The sequence below is a fragment of the Hemicordylus capensis genome, chromosome 3, assembly GCF_027244095.1.
Source record: "Hemicordylus capensis ecotype Gifberg chromosome 3, rHemCap1.1.pri, whole genome shotgun sequence".
Classification (NCBI taxonomy): Eukaryota; Metazoa; Chordata; class Lepidosauria; order Squamata; family Cordylidae; genus Hemicordylus; species Hemicordylus capensis.
Window position 1 is genome coordinate 334,563,443 of NC_069659.1, and position 20,545 is coordinate 334,583,987.

General features: G+C 43.5%; 1 protein-coding gene across 10 annotated transcripts in view; it reads left to right on the forward strand.

The window, feature by feature from the left end:
- Positions 1-20,545, forward strand: part of LOC128350055 (multiple epidermal growth factor-like domains protein 6) — a 339,846-nt gene that overhangs the window by 211,462 nt on the left and 107,839 nt on the right. For all 10 annotated transcript variants that reach the window (XR_008319136.1, XR_008319137.1, XM_053307637.1 and 7 more), the window contains 7 exons: positions 3,790-3,912; positions 4,670-4,792; positions 7,886-8,023; positions 11,653-11,775; positions 14,108-14,230; positions 16,591-16,758; positions 18,744-18,875. Coding sequence is in view for 8 of the 10 variants with exons in the window: in XM_053307637.1 (XP_053163612.1) it covers positions 3,790-3,912; positions 4,670-4,792; positions 7,886-8,023; positions 11,653-11,775; positions 14,108-14,230; positions 16,591-16,758; positions 18,744-18,875 (930 nt within the window). In the remaining 2 variants the exon portion in view is untranslated. The remainder of the gene's footprint in view (positions 1-3,789; positions 3,913-4,669; positions 4,793-7,885; positions 8,024-11,652; positions 11,776-14,107; positions 14,231-16,590; positions 16,759-18,743; positions 18,876-20,545) is intronic.

Here is a 20,545-nt window from a genome sequence, read left to right on the forward strand (position 1 = left end):
AGGACTTTTTTTAATTCCGTGTGTCTGTGTGTCTGTGTGTGTAGGGGGATGGATCTTGTCCACATGAGCATCATGACAAGTTTTTTCATTGTTATTATTATTTCTAATGCTAGGCTTATCTAATAACATTTGCAATATGCTAGATCAACATTTTTGTAACCCGCCTAGACACTGTGGAATAGACAGGCCTTGAGCTATTTTGGAAGGGCGGTACAGAAATTGAATGAATGAATGAATGAATGGTACTGACATATGTGATCTAATATGTCTCCGAAGCAAACTGCAATTTCTTTTTGCATTGTGGACATGTTTAAATTGTTGGGATGACATAATATAGAGCATTAAATTAATGGTTAATCTTGTACAAATGGAGCAGTTAAGCTGAGTGTATTAATATAAGTCAAGGGTTCTCTCAACCTTGGGTCCCCAGATATTGTTGGACTACAACTTCCATCATTCCCATGTGGCTGGGGGTGATGGGAGTTGTAGTCCAACATCATCTGAGGACCAAAGGTTGAGAACTCCTGATATACTATAGCCTTTTTCATATGACCAGCAGCAGCAGGGTCGGAGAAGTGCCCAGCCTGTGTAGAAGATCTGGGCATTCTCCAAATTTTGTGTCATGTGCTTGCAAACATTAAGGTAGGAAGTGGGGACAATAATTGTATGTGAGGCAGCAGCTGGGTAGGATGGCTTTTCCTCCTCCCTCAGTAAAAAAAACGGGACGGAATCCTTGCCAGTGGTCGGGTGAAGAAGCCCTTATATTAAACAGTGCTTCACATGAAGTTCAGACATTGGCTTATTTGACTGTTCCGTAGTGCATTGATTACTTTCTTGTTCTCCTTTCTTAAAAAGAATTAGCTGTTTAGAAAGAAAATATAACCTTGAGTCATCCTTCCTCTGACCAAGCAGTATTAGATCCCGTTAGCTGACAAGATGGTGATGACCTGCACTTTGTGCTTGCATTTCCATTGATCCAGAGGAGAATTCATTTTCTAAGTCTTGTAGCCTAACTCAGCTAACGCTCCCATTGAGAGCTCATCATATGTTCAGCACCATATGGTATCAAATCCAATGCCAGGGATCATGCAGGGATCACATCAGAGAACCTTACCATTATTAAAATTTAAGGTTTGAATCCTGTGTTTCTCTTGCTCAGTTTTGTTTATTGCAGGAGCTTTGCCTGAAAGAAGTGAGCCAAAGATGGAAGGAAGGGTCACCACTCTGCAGAGCTTAGGAAGGGCTATGATGGACATGCAGGATCAAATCAGAGAAGCAAGAGAACAGGGGGCTGGTTTGAACCATTCTGTCCCTCCATCCCGGCTTCCACACAGTTAGGCCTATGAACATGCCATGAGCGCATACCTATCACCCCCACCACACACATTGCACCATTGCCTAATAGTATGTTGGGGCTGGGGGCAGGGGTGGTGGTGCTGGCTTATGTACTACTTTAAATAAGTATTTCAGCCGTGTGTGGAAAGAAGGTTTAGTGCACCCTCCATGATTAGGCAGCAACACTCAGAGCATACTTTTGTGTAAACCACCATGAGGTGCAACTTTTTGGTGGTATAGAAGGGCACCAAATAAGTGAATAAATGTTCAGTATGCAGTACTTGAGGCAGCAGCAGTGCCGAAGAGCATTGTTTCTCGACATCTGGTACACCAATCCCTGGGGGCATGTAAGGCACAGGCAGGGGCTGCAGGTCGAGGAGGAGAGGGTAAAGAAGCCCAGTGAGGAGGATGGAGAGAAGAGTGCTTGCTTACCTTTTCTGCTAGTTAATGCCTAGAACAGGGGTAGACAACCTTGGCTCTCTGGCTGTTATTGAACTACAACTGCCATCATCCCCAGTCATAATTTGTTGTGGCTGGGGATGATGGGAGTTGTGGTTGAACAGCAGCTGGACAGCCAAGGTTGCCTATCGCTGTCCTAGAATTAGTCTTGCTCACCCTCTTTTCGTGTGTCTCACCTTCTTTTCCTGACTCTCCATCTTGCCCCTTCCTCATCTCAATGCAATAACTGATGCGCTGTGTGGCACTACTGTATATTTCCCCCAGCAATAATTTGGCATGGCACATGTTGTGTAGCTCTGGGTTCAGCCTTCTTAGCTTTGGCCAACATCGCCTCTAATCACAGCTACATACTACATTTATGTACCCCTGATGTAAAAGGTGGCAACCCTGTCCACACCATATCGTACATCTGTAATACCACGGCCCATATACACAACCCTTCTTCCAGCATATGGCACAGACTCCTGTAAATATGAAATGCACTGGCAAGTTGAGACTATAACTTTTCTGAAGTTAGGGGGTACTTGCTATTCAAAAGTTTGAGAAACGCTGCTCCAGAGCAATGGGAGAGGAGGGGCAGGACATACATGCCCACAGTGTACCCATGGCCCTAATGGCATGATATCAGGGCCACTTGTACAGTATACAAGTGTCCAGAGTTATCAAAATCTTTATTCTAAGAACAGATTCTTTAGAGAAACATGCTATGCCAGTCAGATGGTTGGTCTTTCTACTAGCATGGCCTGTGCTGATTATTGGCAGATCTCCACAGTCTCAGGCAAAGGTCTGTATTGATCCTGCCACCTGAAACACAACCACTCACCCCGAGGGTGGCCAGCTGGGAACATGAACACATCAGTGTAGAAGAAGCAGTTTCAGCAAGCATGTAGCTGCATTCCCTTTTTACAAGCTATTAAAGACAAGGGAGCACTGTCCTCTCTTCCAGTTGGCCACCCTACTCACCCCTAGGTACAAGGAGCTTTATACACTACAAGGAGCTTCACACGAGAGGAGCTTCACACACTAAAGTCTAATACTTTGGACTTGATGTGACGTATTTGTCATAACCTTTAGCCACGACTGGACTCTTTGAGCTTTGGCTTGGTTTGTCATGGTATTTCAGTGTTTGTCATTTTCCAGAACTTTCTGCTGGCTTTTCTTACTCTAGAAACATCATACGCTGTGTTTCCCCCCGTCCAGTTTTGGCTTTGCTGTCATTTCCAAGTGCAGCTCCTTTCCTCTGCTCAAATGCCTCTGAGGCTCTTGCTTGAAGCTATAGCACCTGAAGACACAAAATCCTGCAACGGTTTATCTGTTGTCAGCCTTGGGAGAGGAACTTATGGGGGTGCTGTTGCAAAACATTCACATTGATTCTTCAGTGGAGCTTCTGTTGTAATCCCTCACAGCGCGATCTCTGGTTGTTAAGGACAGGTCACGGTTTGTCAGGCATGTTTGAGCAATTAAATTGGTCGAGTTGCAGAGGAAAATATAGTGGCAAGTGTCATCAATTTGAACTGCTAGCACAGAAAATGGTTGGAAGGCAGAGAGGCACATGGAAGTATCTGTGTCAGATCTCTGCTGAATATTAGGAAAAGCAAGTCAGCACTGCAGGAAGCAGAGAATATCATTAGGAGCAGTTTTTTTTCAACCCTTTAATTCTTTCCTTTCAGTTGCTAGAAAAAAGCTTCACGAACATGAAACCAACTGCACAGAGCGGCTGGTTTTGTAACATTTTAAAATAGGCTCAAGTGTTTCTGCCAGATGGATTGCTCAAATTGTTAGTGGTGCACGATTGGGATGAACTTCTTAAGAGATAAATAACACGACGTTGCAGAAGACATTTCAGCCAGCATCAGCTGTGTGTGTGTTTGTGTGCATGTGCGTGTGTGTGTGCGCACAGTAAAAGCATCCTCCTTGTTTTGTAATGCATGTAAAATATTTCTGTAGGAACCTCTGGTTTTCATCCTGGACAGATTTCTTGGTGTTTGCTTTCAGAGCTTGACCCCTGTGCAAGTGGAAATGGGGGGTGCCTACATATCTGCCGAAATGACAGTGGAATTGCAAAGTGTGAATGCCATTCCGGCTACTACCTCTCTGTAGATGGGAAGTCCTGTACAGGTAAAAAGCTAGGAAAGACAACAACTTGAAAGAAACATCATACATTCAGCCTGCATTTAAAGTCCATGTAGCTGTAGTGTGTGCATAAAACATAAACCTTACAAGATGCTGGTTGAAAGATAAGGCATTTAAAACAAGTCATTCCAAGAGAGGTTGACCAGTGGACCTGGAATTTGGGAGAAATGCTTAACCTTTTCTAACTATGTTCTAGAAGGGGGAGGGCTTCTCCCTAGGGTGTTAGAGCCCATGACCCAATTGCATCCCTTAGCATAGCTATTTGTACAGGCCTCTGTGTACTTGTACTCACTGTGATTGCCTCTGTGTGTGTTCCATTTGCCGGTGTTCGATCCCCCCGCCACTGGCTTCTGGGGAACCTTGGGGCTCCTTGAAAGGTTATCTGAGGCTCTTAAATATGAAAATCAGAGGTGCTTGAAATACAGTTTAACCAGCACTACTGATCTTCTCTTGCAATTCATGTGTGCAGGAGAATGTTCGGTGCATTTTAGAATGCACACTCAATTCAGAAAGGGCAACGATGAGACCCAAGTAGATTGGGCCAATGTGCTTGCATGTACTGAACGAATAACTAGAAAGTGCCAGGATCTTCTATAAAATGCATGGATTTCTTGGCAGATCCATCAGTTTGTAAAAGGAAATTCATAGAAGGTTTTTTTAAAAAAACAACACCTTTAAAACCTTTCAAAACTCTGGCCCTCACTAAGGCTAACACTTCCCTTGTCTCTCTTTTGATCCACAGATGTTGATGAGTGTACAGAGGGAATGGCCATGTGTTCTCATCGCTGTGTGAACACTCTGGGGACCTTTGTCTGCATTTGTAATCCTGGCTTTGAGCTAGGGGCTGATGGAAGGCAATGCTACCGTAAGTGACAGTTTCACAGCAATGCGTTTGGTGGCTGTTTTTATTTGGAAAGTGGTGTGCCCCTGTTTCAGGTCCTTGTGTGTGTTTTTTAAATAGCCAATGTGATCAGAATTCTCTGCAGATATAATATACCTACACTGACATTTCAGTGTTCAGTTTTGTAGAGCCACATGTTTTTTGTGTTGATGAGTATGAATTCAGAATCCTGAACTATGTACCCTGCATTTCAAAAAGTAAACAGTGCTGCTGATTTTATCTTCAAGATACAGTGAATAATAATGTGTTTGAGAGTTTCTAGAATTACCCAAAGTACATGCTTAGATTTCTGATTTTATAGGCGGAACCATTCTTTCCATCTCTCATTCTCTCCATGGTTCTGGTTTTACATCCCAGGCACAGCCAAACATTAAAAACTCACCTGGAGCTCATATCTGCTGACCCTCATCTGTCCTAACTGGCTTACAACTATAGCATGATTGAAAGTCTGTGGATCAGCCCACACAGTTCATAGCTCTGCTTTTAACAACAAGAATTATGAGGGAATTGGAAGTCCAAGGCTATATAATCTGTTGACGATGTCCATCAAATCAGTGCTTTACAATGCTTCAGTTCTGAGTGGTCTGCATGAAAATGTTTCACAGGCAATGCCTAAGCTATCCTTGAAGGGAGGTGGGGAACAAGGGAGGGGTCATGTTAGCCAAATACAGTGAGAGGTGCAGTGGAACTTGTTGAAATATGTTTTACAAGCAAAAATTGTATCTGCTTTTAGGGCACATCCAGGGCCCATTCATACATTACCACTGCTCAGTTGTGGTGCCAAATGCACTACTCAGCTGCTCCCACTGAGTGTTGGCTGAAGAGGTGACGGGATGATGGCAAGAGACAGAGGTAGGGGATGAGCCAGGACCGCACAATAAAGGCACCAGGCCTGGAGAGTGGCTAGCAGTGTTTGGTGCAGGTTGATGACATCACCTACCTGTGTCTCTTGTGCTCCATTAGCCATTCTCCAGCTGTGGAGGGCACTGCACAGCCCTGTCCCATCCACTGCTGTTATCCTCTGCATCAAGCATTCAGTCTCCCACGGCTTCCCATAGTGGTGAAGGAATGTTCCAGTGAAATATGGAAGAAGCATGATGTGGGTGTTGCTGGGCATTGTCCATGTAGTTCGTTCACCTATTTCTAACTGGTATGGGGTGGAAAGAAGCCGCTGGGTAGAAGCTTGCATGCTGCTGAAGTAATGAACCAGACCTTCTGCATCTTCTTATGTTGGTGGTTTAGCTGTTGGCATACTCAGCTGGAGGTAGAGGAGAACTTAAAACCTGGTTCCTACAAAATGCCCAATACCCTTGTGCTCCATTGCAGTGGTACTCTGGACTACATATACCAAGCTGGTCCTGTCCGTTCTATGACCTACAGTGTGGATGGGCAGGATCAGGAAGGGAACCTGCATGGAATGGCAAAAGTGCTTGTATGCTTTGGTGCCCAGTCTGCATATGCAGCAGAATTATGTAATAAAGTCCCGAGGTGGCAGAATGGACTGTACCACTCCAGACTGCAGTTGAGGGGAGTCACTCTTTTTTGGAAAAACCATTTCCCTACATAAAAGCAACTTTGCAAGTAGAAGTCTAGCACATGAGGAAGGAAGGTTCTAACTCAACCCTCTCTCTGATGTCCTAATTTTTAATTTGCAGGGAGGGTGGTTTTTAAAAATATCTGCTAACTTGGCAAAGAGGCACTTTTTAACATGGTGATTCTCTTTATTTAGCAGGGGGAGAGTAACTGGCCCTATCCACCCCCAGCACAGTACCTCCAGTGACTGTTGCTGGTGTCTATCATATGTTTCTTTTTAGATAGTGAGCCCTTCGGGGACAGCAATCCATCTGATTTATTTGTTATTTCTCTGTGTAAACCACCCTGAGCCATTTTTGGAAGGGCGATATAGAAATCAAATGAATGAATGAGTCATTCAAAAATCTCAACTGCTATCCATGATCTGAAGTGATATGGATGTCTCACACCACCTCATTCTACTGCATGTGTAGACCAGACCTGAATCCCCCTTGGCAAAGAGATATGTGATATAGGCAGCAGTTAAGAGTAGACAAGAGGCAAACACACCCAGTGAAAGAAAATTGCAGGAAATTGTATTGCATTCCACAGGTGAATGCATTCTTAGGAAAGGTTTGTATAGACAGGAAAGAAGTCCATCCCTACCTGCTGTGGTGTAATTATTCTGTGTGTCTCTGGGATTTCCTGATCCAGACTTTCAAGGGCTCCAGTATCTTTCAGAGCCTCATAGGAGGAAATATTCTACCAGCTGTGGCTTCTTCCACCACTGAAATGAGAAAAACCATACATGTGAAACTCCTCTGTCTGAGCCACTCTCAGGATGTACATAAGAATAGCCCTGCTGGATCAGGCCCAAGGCCCATCTAGTCCAGCATCCTGTTTCACATAGTGGCCCACCAGATGCCATCGGAAGCCACAGGCTGGAGTTGAGGGCATGCCCTCCCTCCTGTTGTCACTCCTCTGCAACTGGTACTCAGAGGCATCCTGCCTTTGAGGCTGGAGGTGGCCCACAGACTAGTAGCCACTGATAGACCTCTCCTCCATGAAGTTATCCAAACCCTTCTTAAAGCCACCCAGGTTGTTGGCCGTCACCACATCTTGTGGCAGAGAATTCCACAAATGGATTATGCGTTGTGTGAAAAAGTACTTCTGTTTGTTGGTCCTAGATTTCCCGGCAATCAATTTCATGGGATGACCCTTGGTTCTAGTGTTCTGTGAGAGGGAGAAGAATTTCTTTCTATCCACTTTCTCCACACCATGCATGATTTTATAGACCTCTATCATGTCTCCCTGCAGCTTTTTTTTTCTAAACTAGAAAGCCCCAGGTGCTGTAGTCTTGCCTCATAAGAAAGGTGCTCTAGGCCCCTGATCAGCTTGGTTGCCCTCCTCTGCACCTTTTCCAGTTCAACAATGTCCTTTTTTAGATGTAGTGACCAGAATTGTACGCAGGCCTTTGTACGCAATTGTAGCAGCCTTTGTTCTCTCCTGTGCCTATTGACCATGATTTGATCCTTTTCCTGAAAGGTATTGAAATGGAGATTGTCAATAGCTGTGAAGAAAATAATGGTGGTTGTTTTCACCACTGTGAGCACTCCACCAATGGGCCACTCTGCTCGTGTCACCAAGGATACCTCTTGGATTTGGATGGGAAGACATGCATAGGTTAAGTATGGTCAGTTATATACTTCTTTGAATGAGACTGAGGCCGTACTTGTATATGCTGGTTCTGTATGCTGGTTTTGTGCTGATGCAAGTCCTCTTTCCCACACTGACATTTTTTGTGGGGGAGGGGGCACCAGTTTCCAAATGAAGTGGGAGAAGTGGTGGGAGAAGTGGGGGAGGGAGATAATACTGGGACCTCAAATGAATGTGTGGTGCCCCCATCCCAGCAGCTTCCACATCATCTAACATAGGGGTTCCCAACCTGTGGTATTCCAGAAGTTGCTGAGCTACAACTCCCATCATCCCCAGCTACAATTTAGCTGGGCGTTGTCGTTCATCAACATCTGGATTACCACTGGTTGGGAACCCCTGCTCTAACAGATGATAGGCAAAGACTAACAGGTGAGATTAAATCCTCCTTTGCATTTTTATCCATTTATTTATCTATCTATCTTACTTTTATACCACCTGATATGTACATCTCTAGGTTGTGTACAAAGCTTAAAACAATATAAAAAGTCTCTGATTAAAAATCCACGAAGCACAATAAAAACAATCACATAAAACAGTTATTAAAACAAATTGTTAAAATTGTTGTCCTTCTTGGTTTTCGTACAGTTCAAAGAAAAGGAGTCATTTAACAAAAAGTGGGAAAGGATCAAGGCCTCTCCTACTCGCTGCTGCTTCCCACACAATCACCTCCTCCCCCTCCAACCATTGCCATCCAATGATCGGCAAATGGAAGTACGTTCAGTTCCCCATTTAAGGGAGGAGGCGTCTCCTAACCTAATCTTGGTCATGTGAACAAGCCTAGTAACACTTGTCTGTATCCATCCATGGCTGACCTTGATGTGAAGAGGTGACAGAGACAAACAGTTACTACTACTGGTTGTAGTGATTGTTTCTTATTGCACCATCAAGGTGCACAGCACTTTACAAAGTATGAGAGGACAGGCTCCTATCCTGAGGAACTTACAATAATCATAAAGGTACTTAAAATCTATTTTGCAAATAGGAAAGGAAGTATTTTTTTGCTAGCCAAGAGTTGTGTGTTTTGAGGAGTTCTAAGAGAACCAGGAGCTTAGATATGATCTGAAATATTGCCAGCAAGCCTTTTTGTGACATTTGCAGGAAAGAGGCATTGCCAGCTTCAATAACCTGCATTAATCAATTTCACACTGACCTCTAACCTCAACTGATTGATTACACCTTTCCCTGCTCCTTATGTTGACTATATCCCCTAATAAAGTTAGCACCCTTTCCAAGGTTAATTGCCACACTGACCTTTCTCTTCTCTTGTTGCTTTGTCCAAAAGAATTTTGCAAATTCAGCATTGACCGATCATCTTTCAGATAGCCAATCAACTCAGCTCAACCTGTTGTTCATTTTTCCCCTTGTTTCATCTTATTGGATCAGCAGTTTTAGGACACATGCCATTCCAGCTGTAGCAAAAGCACAGTATGATGGTGGCTACTGAGTTGTCAAAGACTTCTTTTTATAAAGGTATAATTGCTTCAAAAAATGTACATTTTGGTCTAAGAAGATTTTGCGGAAAACATTTCATAGTTGTCATATTCTATCTAAACCAACATTGGGATGGAAAAAATTGCACAGGAGAAATTGTCAAATTCATGGGTATTCATAGTAAAGTAGATTCTAGTGGGGAGAGTCTGCCATACATAACATAAGGAGGTTACTTCACATTTTTTAATGGTATGGAACGTTCATAGTTCTCCCCATGACTAATTTTTATTGATTATTATTATTATTATTATCAGCATTTATATCATATTGTTTGGTCAACAAAAGACACACACACCCCCAAGGCAGCTTACAATGATTAAAATTTACATTTATGATACATATAAAATTGAAGAAAATAGAACAAGAATAAAAACATCAATGAATAATCTGAACATCAGAACATCAGTGCAGGGGCATAAAACCCAAACAGAAGAAGCAATTATTATTCCACACCATGTTATTATTAACAGCAATTATTATTCCACACCAAAGATGCAAGAGAGCCATCAGTGGAGGGGAGGGACCCTATAACCTGGGAGCTGCAATTGGAGAAACCTCTGGCATGCATCCTCATCAGCCAGGCTTCCAAAAACAGGGGAGTGCAGAACAGGGCCTCAGCACATGACTGAAGTGGGCAGGCAAATCCACATGGGGAGAGCCAGTATTTCAAATACTGCAGCTTTTATTTTATTTTATTACATTACATTACATTACATTACATTACATGTCTATACCGCCCTATCCGAAGGCACTGGGCAGTGTACAACAACAACAAAACCCAACCATTTAAAACGATTGACTTAAAACAATATAAAACAAATTTTAAAACAGCTTAAAACCATTTGAGACCAATTAAAAACATTTGAAAGGTAAGCCCCAGTACTTGAATTGTGCTCGGAAACAAACTGCAAGGAAATGCATATGAAACAAAACGAGAGTCACATGCTCCCAACAAGGAGCCTGGCTTCCACATTTTGTACCAGTTGAAGCTGCTGAACCAGACTCAAGGGCAACCCCATATAGAGAGCATAATCATCTCTGTATTTCTTCCAGCAGTCTTGTAAGATTAGTCAGTGGAGCCAGTGTGGTGTAGTGCTCAGGATGCCAGGCCTGGATCAAAGATAACTGCATTCAAATCCATGCTTAGCTACTGAATGCTTGAATGTATACAGCTGCTTTATATTGATCAAATAATTAGTTCAAATTATTTGATCCATATATGATTCAAGTAATTATGTGGATCAAATAATTGGTCCATCTCGCTCAATATTGTCCACTCTGGCAGTTGCCCTCCAGTCTCAGACCGGGGTCTTTCCCATCTCTACCTGGAGATGCCAGGGATTGAACCAGGCCTCCTGCATACAAAGCTTGTTCTCCAAGCCAACCCTGAGCTACAGCTGCTCCCTTGGGTGACTTGGAGTCTCTCTCTCTCTCTTTCTCTCTCTCTGCACAGCTTACCTTCCAAGTTTGTTGAGAGGTTGAAATGGAGGGTGAGACTAAACATGATGTTCTGAGCTTCTTTGGAGAATGGGTAATAAGATTTTTAAATATAAAATGAAATAGTTAACCCACCCCACCCATACATACACCCCACAAAAAATCCGATAGGAAACTGAGAGATATTGAGTGTTTGTAGGCAAGCGACTGTCTTATGGGAGTCTCTGGTTTGAACCAGAGACTTCCTGGTTCACAGGTCAATTTCCTAGACATTGCACTGACTCTCAGGATAAAAGATGTAATGCCAGAATTGTAACTACAGTAAAAACAAAAACAAAAAAACCCCACCCAATCCATACATCTGACCGGGGCGGCCCTTCCATGGGACAAAGTGAGTTGGTCACCTCAGGCAGCGGATTAAGGGGGCACCAGTAGGCCAACAAGATGCCCTCCTGCCCCCCCTTTTTAAAAAGGTGGGGTACACACAAGGGGTACAGCATTAGGCACCCTGCTTGGATTGGTACCCTGCTTGGGTATAAAGAGATCTTAGCCACCCCTGCATCTGGCACAACCCTCTCAGGGGTTTTCTTCTTTTCTCTGTGTTGTATATGTTCTTGTTTTTAACTTATTCTGCCAGGTTTTGGAGAGCTTGTTCTTTGTTCCCATAGACCTGGACGAGTGTGAGACTGGGGATGCCTGCTGCTCACAGTTCTGCATAAACTACTTTGGAGGCTATGAGTGCAGCTGCAAGGCAGGGTTCCAGCTTCACCCTGATGGCTGCCAGTGTGACGGTAAAGACTTAAGATTATCAGATGTTGTACCAAAAGGGCTTTGTGCAGAAACAGATTTTTCGCAGAGATTTGCGCACATTGTGCTTCTCACCTTAGATCTCACAAGCTGTGAGGGACATCACTTCTTAGTTATAGGGCAACCTTCCTTTCTCAGTCTCAGAAATGGGCTTGGAAAACCAAACTTTCCCCCCTCAAACTTGGAAAATAGTTTTTTGCTTATTATGGTGGGAGAACTACATTTCCCAGCAGTCATAGTGCTTGTCTTGCATGCAGTAATAAGCAGCATGCCAGGTCTCAGAGGAAGAGAGAGACAGAGTGAGAAGGCTTCCTCTGCCCTACTCTTGTAGAAGCAGCAAGGAAGATAAGTGGATGGTCAGAAGCCTGATTCAGATATTATACTGTACACATGTACAGGATTTTGTTTTTGTTTTTTAAATCCATTTATATACTGCCCTTCCTAAAGTGGCTCAGGGCAGTTTATATTAAAATAAAAAAACACATAATAAAACAGTAAAAAAAATTAAACCAGATTTTACCCCTGCTAACTTGGCAAAGAGGCACCTTTTAATGTGGTGATTCTCTTTTATTTAGCAGGGGGAGAGTAACTGGCCCTATCCACCCCCAGCACAGCATCCCTCCAATGACTGTTGCTGGTGTCTATCTTGTGTTGCTTTTTAGATTGTGAGCCCTTTGGGGACAGGGATCCATCTTATTTGTTTGTTATTTCTCTGTGTAAACCGCCCTGAGCCATTTTTGGAAGGGCAGTATAGAAATCATATAAATAAATAAAATTAATTTAATTAAATTAAGATGTCCATACACTTGTACATGTGTTTGTGTGAAGGACTACCTGTGTTCATTTTAAAAGTGAACCTGGATACAAACCCTTCAAATGCATGGTACAGATAGGAAGTGTACTCCTGTGCCTGCATTCAACATAACATGTGAATGACTGTAGCTACTACTACCACTACTACCAGGGGCGTAGGGAAGCCACCAGCAGCCCCGGTTCAGCCCGCCACGCCCCGTGTCTGACGTCAGACACAAATGCATCTGACATCCGACACGGGGTGTGCCTGAGGCACCAGGCAAGGCCCCTGAACATGGTAGCCCAAGTTCTTTGAAACACCCCACACCCCTCACAATGCTGGTTCCGCTGCTGCTGCTGCTGCTACTACTACTACTACGAATATTTATATACTGCTCTTCAGCCAAATTTCTCAAATTGGTTAACATAGAAAAATAAATAATACATAAATAAGGTTGTCCCCTGTCCCCAAAGGGCTTGCAGGCTACAAAGAAACAAGGCATGCAGCAGCCACTAGAGGGATTCTGTGCTGGGCCTGAATAGAGATCTGTACCTGTGTACACTGTACACTCATTGTATGAGTATTGAACATAACATGTGCATGGGCCTAGAGAGAGGAGTGGCTTCTTCACCAGCTTGGATTACAAACTGAGCCATAGAAGAATTCCCCTTGTGATTCAAATTTTGTTTGGGACAAAAGCAAGAACAGCCTTCCCCTGACTCCAACATGTTGATGCTCCCAAACATGAGAGATATGACAGAATGCAGAGATGCATAGAATCATTTTGGCATAACTTGGAAGAAGCTGTGCAAAAGATTTTTTTTTAACCACTTCAGAAACACACTTTGCATATCCTAGTTGTTTAATCTTATTGGATATATTTTAGACGGTGAAGGGGATATACTCAGATGACCCTTCTGTCGGTCCCTGATTTCTAAGAGGTTCGGGGCGCCAGGACCCGTGAAAGGGCCTTTTCGGTTGCTGCCCCACTTCTCTGGAACTCGCTTCCCCTTCAGATTCATTTAGCTCCTTCCTTGTTGATTTTTAAATCTCTATTGAAGACTTTTCTTTTTCGCCAGGCTTTTGCCTTGTAGTTTACCTATTTGGTTTTTTCTTTTTTGTTAGTTACTTTAGTTTTTAATTTAGAATGTAATTTTAATGCTGTCTTGCTTTGCATGTTTTTGTACACTGCCCAGAGTCTTCGGTGTGGGTGGTATATTTGATGTTTCAAATAAATAAATAAATATGAATTTGAACCCGTGCTAACAGGCAAAGGATATTTTATATAGATGGTGTCACTGCTAGTTTGTACAGTTTAATGTTCATTTTTCCATGTATATTGTTCATTATGACTGTGAACTGTCTTGAGTATTTAATACAGGTGGGTTTGCATGTTTCTTGAATAGACTGCCAGCTCATCTTGAAGTTCTGAAGCAAAATTCAGCACAGTCTATCCTCAGTCCCTGTTGATTTGTGCATAAGAATCGGAACAAGGGGTTGAGCTTCCTTGTTTCTCTTCCTAGATGTGGACGAGTGTCTTGCTGACACTGATGGCTGTGACCAACACTGCATTAATTCTTTGGGTTCCTATGAATGTACGTGTGAAGAAGGATACAGGCTTGGCATCAACAGACAGTCTTGCATCTGTAAGTTATTTTCTGCAGTAAGGAAACTCAATTCAAAATTCAAGTTCCTGGCTAGGATTTTTTGAACTTATAATTGGGCTTTACATATTCAAATTGAGGCATATCTTAATGGCATATAATCTTCAAAAATGGGGTCCTTTTGAGGTCTCATTTCCAACAAATTTGATACTGCTCAAATCCTCATTACAGGGAGAATTTAAACATCAAGCTAAAATCCAAGCAGTTGTGTTAGAGCTGTAGTGTGGAAGCCAAAAGGTTACTCTCCTTTGCACCAGATTTTTTTTTAAAGTTTCATATTAAAACGTGATCTCTATCTTAATGATATAGGTACCTTTTTTAAAAAAACACCCTATATGATTATATAAGTGCTAGCTTTAATTTCACAATGTCTTTTTTTTAGAACGTAATAGTTAATCCCTAGATATTGTATGTGTGTTTTTGGCTCAAATTCCATCTCTCACATTTTTTGTAATTGTGTAATACTTGATCCAGGGGCAGTAACACATACGTGTCGTACTGAAATCAATGAAATTTAAGGCCGAGTGATAACAATTTGCTTGGTAGGCACCTTTCCCAAAAAGCTTAGATTGCACTGCTCAAGTGACAAACAGCTTGTCTAAATCCCTTTGTTTTGTAGGACACCATAATTAGGATCCTTAAGACGGCTTGAGCAGTGATGTGCAAAATTGCACATTGTTCTCATGACAAGCAATTTGGAGGGCACATTCAGCATATGCACAATATAACCCAGACTTTTTTTAAAAAAAAAAGTACTAAAAGTCATTGCACAGTGTGATTGTTCAGGATGCAGGTAGCAGATGATGGGAGATCCGTGATCAGACCTCCTGTAGTTTTTTTGGGTTTTTTTTAAAAGGATCAATGCAATTGCAGCAGCTCTGATTCAGATTGAGCCCATGGAGATTGCTGTGAGGGGAGGCATGAGCATCCCACCAGCACCACAATATTGCTCCAAATCAGGACCCCCCATGGCTACAAGAGATCTGTTGATGAACATCCCACCACTTTGTGCCCTAAGGGAAATCTTCCACGGGTGTAACTGGGTGTGGAGTATTTTGCCATTCATAACTTGGTGACCTGGTTCAGATGATCATCTAACCCAGGGATTCTCAAACTTGGGTCCTCAGGTGTTATTGGACTTCAACTCCCATAATCCCCAGCCTCAGTGGCCTTTGGTTGGGGCTTATGGGAGTTGAAGTCCAATAACACCTGAGGACCCAAGTTTGAGAATCACTGATCTAACCCTTGGTTTGGATCAGGGGTTCCCAATCTTGGATTCCTAGATGTTGTTGGACTACAATTCCCACTATCCCCGGACATGTTGCTAGGAATGATGAGAGCTATAGTCCAAAAATAGCTGGGGACTCAAAGTTGGGAACCTCTCACCACTCATCCTTTGCTCACTGGAGGAGATGATTAAAGCTTTTCCTTTCAATTTTGAATAGCCCACGGTTTCCCATTACACCCAGGTCCAGGAAACTGTGGCTTGTTCTGACTGTGGAACATAGGCAGCTGCCATGTACCAAGTCAGACCTTTGGTCCATCTACCTCAGTATTGTCTACATGGACTCTCAGTGGCTTCTCCAAGGTTACAGACAGGAATCTCTCTCATCTCTATCCTGGAGGCCTATCTTCCCAGAACAGCCCCATCCCCTAAGGGGAATATCTTACAGTGCTCACACATGTAGTATCCCATCCAATTGCAACCAGGGCAGACCCTGCTTAGCAAAGGGGACAATTCATGCTTGCTACCACAAGTCCAGCTCTGAAACTATAGCTGACATATAAAGTAAAGATGCAGTAGTGCAGTGAGAGAGCAGCCTAACAGAACTTCCCAAGGTACAGTTTTACAGCAGGGAAGTGGCGATTTCTGGTGCCCTTGGAAGCCCTCTGTGCCATCCAAAAATATATCTCTGAGCACTGTGCAGCCCTCAGGGATATATTTTCAGGTGGCTTCCTGGGGAAGAGGAGAGTGTCAGGAATTGCTACTTCCCTACTGCACCAGTTGAGTTACTTGGGGAAGTTTTGCTAGGCTACTCTCTCACTGCACTGTGGCATCCTTGCTGATGCCAATCCACATTTTGATCATGGCTTCCTATGAATTATCCTCAGCTAACCTTTTTTTTAAAAAGTGACCCCTTCAAGGATGCAGTCCACAGCAGCTTCAGAGAGGATTTTAGGAAGGAAAATGGTGCAGAGGATAAAGGGTTGAATGTTCCTTACCTCCTTACGGCAGTCACAATCTTGATTGGGCCTCATGCAGCTGATCTTTGACATTTAAGTAAAACCCAAAGTAGACAATGGCACATTCATTGCTTGGTCCTGACTGTATCTGTTTTTAGCATTGGATGTTGATGAATTGGAAGAGGAAGAGCTGGAGATGGCTCGGATTCCTGACCTTCGCTTTAGAAGACCACCTCAGCTCCTTCATTTCAGTACCTCACTAGATTCCTTTTATGAGGATCAGGAAGAAGATGTTCGTGGAGAGCTCACTCTTCTGCACAAAGTTGGTGAGATAAATTTTTAAAACGTGTTTTAACTTTTATTAGTGAGCATTCATGGAAATTGAGTGTTTCTGTGGGATTAGCTCTGTTAGGAAGGAGATCTCTGGAAAAAGAATGAAATAAACAAAAGGCTGGAGTAGTTAGCAAAGGCGATACCACTGCCTGGTCTCAGCGATAATGTGCACCCCTCCTAATGCCGTAAGCTAGGGTTCCCAAACTTGGGTTTCCAGATGTGGCTCCTTGGGTCTTAGATGTGCTCCTTAGGTCTTTGGCCATTGTGGCAGGGGATGATGGGAGTTGTAATCCCACCACATCTGGGCACGCAACTGCTGCCACAAGCCATTTCATGATGAGCTATTTGAAATACAAATTGGCACCAGGACAGGGGAGTTGTTAACAACAATAAGTGCATATAGCTAGAAGAAATAATGCAAAAAGGGGGAAAACATGTGAAAATGCAGAAGGCTGAAGAAGCTCCTTGTCTGTTCAACAACAAATATTTATATACCGCTTTTCAACAAAGGTTCCCAGAGCAGTGTACACAGAGAAACAATCAGTTAATCGGATCCCTGTCCCCAAAGGGCTCACAGTCTAAAAAGAAATATGATAGACACCAGCAACACCACTGGAGGGATGCTGTGCAGGGGGTGGACAGAGCCAGCTGCTCTCCCCTTGCTCAATCAAGAGAATCACCACGTTAAAAAGAAGCCTCTTTGCCCAGTGAAAGTAACAGCAGGAGAGAGGGCATGCCCTCAACTCCTGCCTGTGGCTTCCAGCGGCATCTGGTGAGCCACTGTGCGAAACAGGATGCTGGGCTAGATCGGCCTTAGGCCTGATCCAACAGGGCTGTTCTTATGTTCTTAAAGCAAGAATGGGGACGTAAGGACTGGGACAGGTGAGATCTTGCTCAACAGTCTGTGTCTGGAGATTGTATGAAGTGGTGAAAGTGTGTGGTGTTGGGCATGGGAGACAGCATTGTAAATTTGTGTGAAGAGTTGTCATGAAAATGGGAAGAGAGAATTGGGTGCGGAATGTATTACCCCCTCTCCCAATCCATAAATCTTGATGGATTTCTTTTGGCTGATTTAGTATGTTTTGGAACCTATCTCTAGAGGGGATGCTCATCTACAGGCCAGGGGAACACCCTAGAAGGACTATCCCACAGCAGCAGGTGTAAGATTGTTTTGACCCCAGTGTCTGGGATGTAGCCAGGTGAACACTTGATGTTGGGTGCCAAATGACCCCCTTTACCTGGTGACATGTGGCACCAAGCACTTTTCCCTTTTCTGGTGTGGTAAAAATGCCATCCTCCACTCTCTTTCCCTGAGAAGTGCCAGGGAGCACAGGAGCTTCTCTTTCTCCTCCCACTTTGCCTCCCACATTGGATTTGAAAAGGAGGAGGGGAAGTGGAGGAGAGAGGTGAGGAGACACTCTAGCCTTCACCATTCTCCCCTCCTCTTGACTTCTTCTTCCATTCCATTCTCCTTTTTCAAATTCAGCAAGCCCTGGAGGAGACGACACCTGGTAGGTGGGGGGCACAGATGCCCCTGTAACCCCCACCCCACTCCATGATAATCCAGCATCTGAGACACCTTTTCAATGTACCTCATGGATAAACCAGCCCTGCTTCTGACTCAGGTTGCATAGTACTTATTTTTCTCATAGAATCCATTGGAAGTCATATAGATTTGCCAATGGCTGCATAGCCTTGCCTTGGGTTTCATGTCTTGGGTGATAATTTCTGGTGCTGGTCTGCTGTAAGCAGATGTCTGTATAATGGAGGGTTCCCAACCTTGGGCCCCCAAATATTGTTGGTTATCTGAGGGCCCCAAATGGGGGAACCAGCCATTGTGACTGGGGATGGTGGGAGCTGTAGTCCAACAGCATCTGGGGATGCAAGGATGGGAACCCTCAGTTTCTAGTATGCAACTGCAGCATACATGAAGGAGTACATGTTACTTTCTGTTTGTGTTTGTTTTTTTCCATTTCAGTTTGCTTGAATAACCTGTTTGGAAATGACTGCAGCTTAAGTTGTTCCGACTGTATGAATGGAGGGAAATGCAGCAGTGAGAGTAGTGGCTGTGACTGCCCACCTGGATGGACTGGTGTTATCTGTAATGAAAGTGAGTCTTGTATAGTGGGCAAAGTTCCCAAAGCTTTTGCATGCTCTCGTTAAATAGTACTCTGAATATTAGTAAAGCTGAGCCCTAATCCTACTAGTATTTTGAGGGCCATACAAACATAGAAAGCTGCATTCTACCGAGTCAATTTAGGTTAGTCAATTGGTCAATTTATGTTAGTATTGTTTACACAGACTGGCAGTGGCTTCTCCAAGGTTACAGGCAGGAGTCTCTCTCAGCCCTGTCTTGGAGATGCCAGGGAAGGAACTTGGAACCTTCTGCATGCAAGCATGCAGGTACTCTTCCCAGAGAGGTCCCATCCCTCCTAAGGGGAATGCTCATAAGTAGTCTCTCATTCAAATGCAAACCAGGGTGAACCTTTCTTAGCAAAGGAGACAATTCATGTTTGCTACCACAAGATCAGCTCTCCTCACGTGGTCAAGTCACATGTCCAATAATTGTATACATGTAATGGGCATGCGAAGGCCAATATGGGTGGATCTTGGCACATGATTTTCATGTATCCGTGGTCAGGAATTTGACCTCGATATATATGAAAAACCCCAGCAAAAAGGGGTTACTTTTTGTGTATCCGCAATTATAGGATGGCTGGAAATGACCTCAGAGGTCATTTCTGATCACTATTTTGAACAAAGGAGCTATTTTGTGGCTCTTTTTTAAAAGGGGGGGGTGCGTGCATTTTTTCATGGGAAAATGTGCAAAAATTGGCATTGGGGGCATTGCTAGACAGCTGGGGACCCATAGAACACGGTATCACACTTCCCCCCTTTCTGCCGTTTTTAGCCCTTTTTGACCCATTTTTCACCACCCCAGATACCCACCCCCCATTCCTATTGCCCTAATGCCCCATTATCCGTGCTTTTGTTACCCACAGAAATTGTTGGGGACAGAAAGCTCACAGATAACATGGTACACCTGTACCATTAGTGCACCTCAGCGTGGCTCTTTTTACTAAAACATAAAATAAAACCAGACTGTCCAGCAGCCAGTTTCTCCCTCTTTTATTCGGTTAGCATCCAGTGTAGTATGGATCAGGTTTAACGCTCTCCACCCATGGTTTAATACACCTTAACACAGGCCCTGGTGGGCTGCTTTGTGTAGGCTGCACTTACAGATTAGCCAAGGCAATGACTTAGCAATGAGCTCTGCTCTGCCATCTTGAATAAGAATGTGTGAAAACATGCAGTCTGATGCAACTGCTAAAAACAAAACAAAAAACTAATGCAATTAGATGCAAGAGACGCATAATGTTAAGATCCTTGGAAGTAATTGTTCCTCTGTATTCTGCACTGGTCAAACCTCATTTGGAGTATTCAGTCCAGTTTTGCACCCTGCATTTTAAGGAGGACATTGATAAACTGGAACAGGTTCAGAGAAGGGGAACAGAGATGGTGTGGTGGCTGGAAACCCAGTCCTATAGGAAACAGTTGAAGGAGCTGGATATGTTTAGCCTGGAGAAGGAAGGACTCAGGGGAAATAGGATAGCTGACTTCTGACTGGCTGTCACATAGAAGAAGGAACAGATTTTTTTTCTCTTTTGCTGCCATTTATAGGACCAGAACCAATGGATTCAAATGGCAAGGGAGAGGAGTTAGACTAGATATTAGGAAGAATTTCTCCTCTATGTGTAAGAGCTGTTAGTGCAATCATCT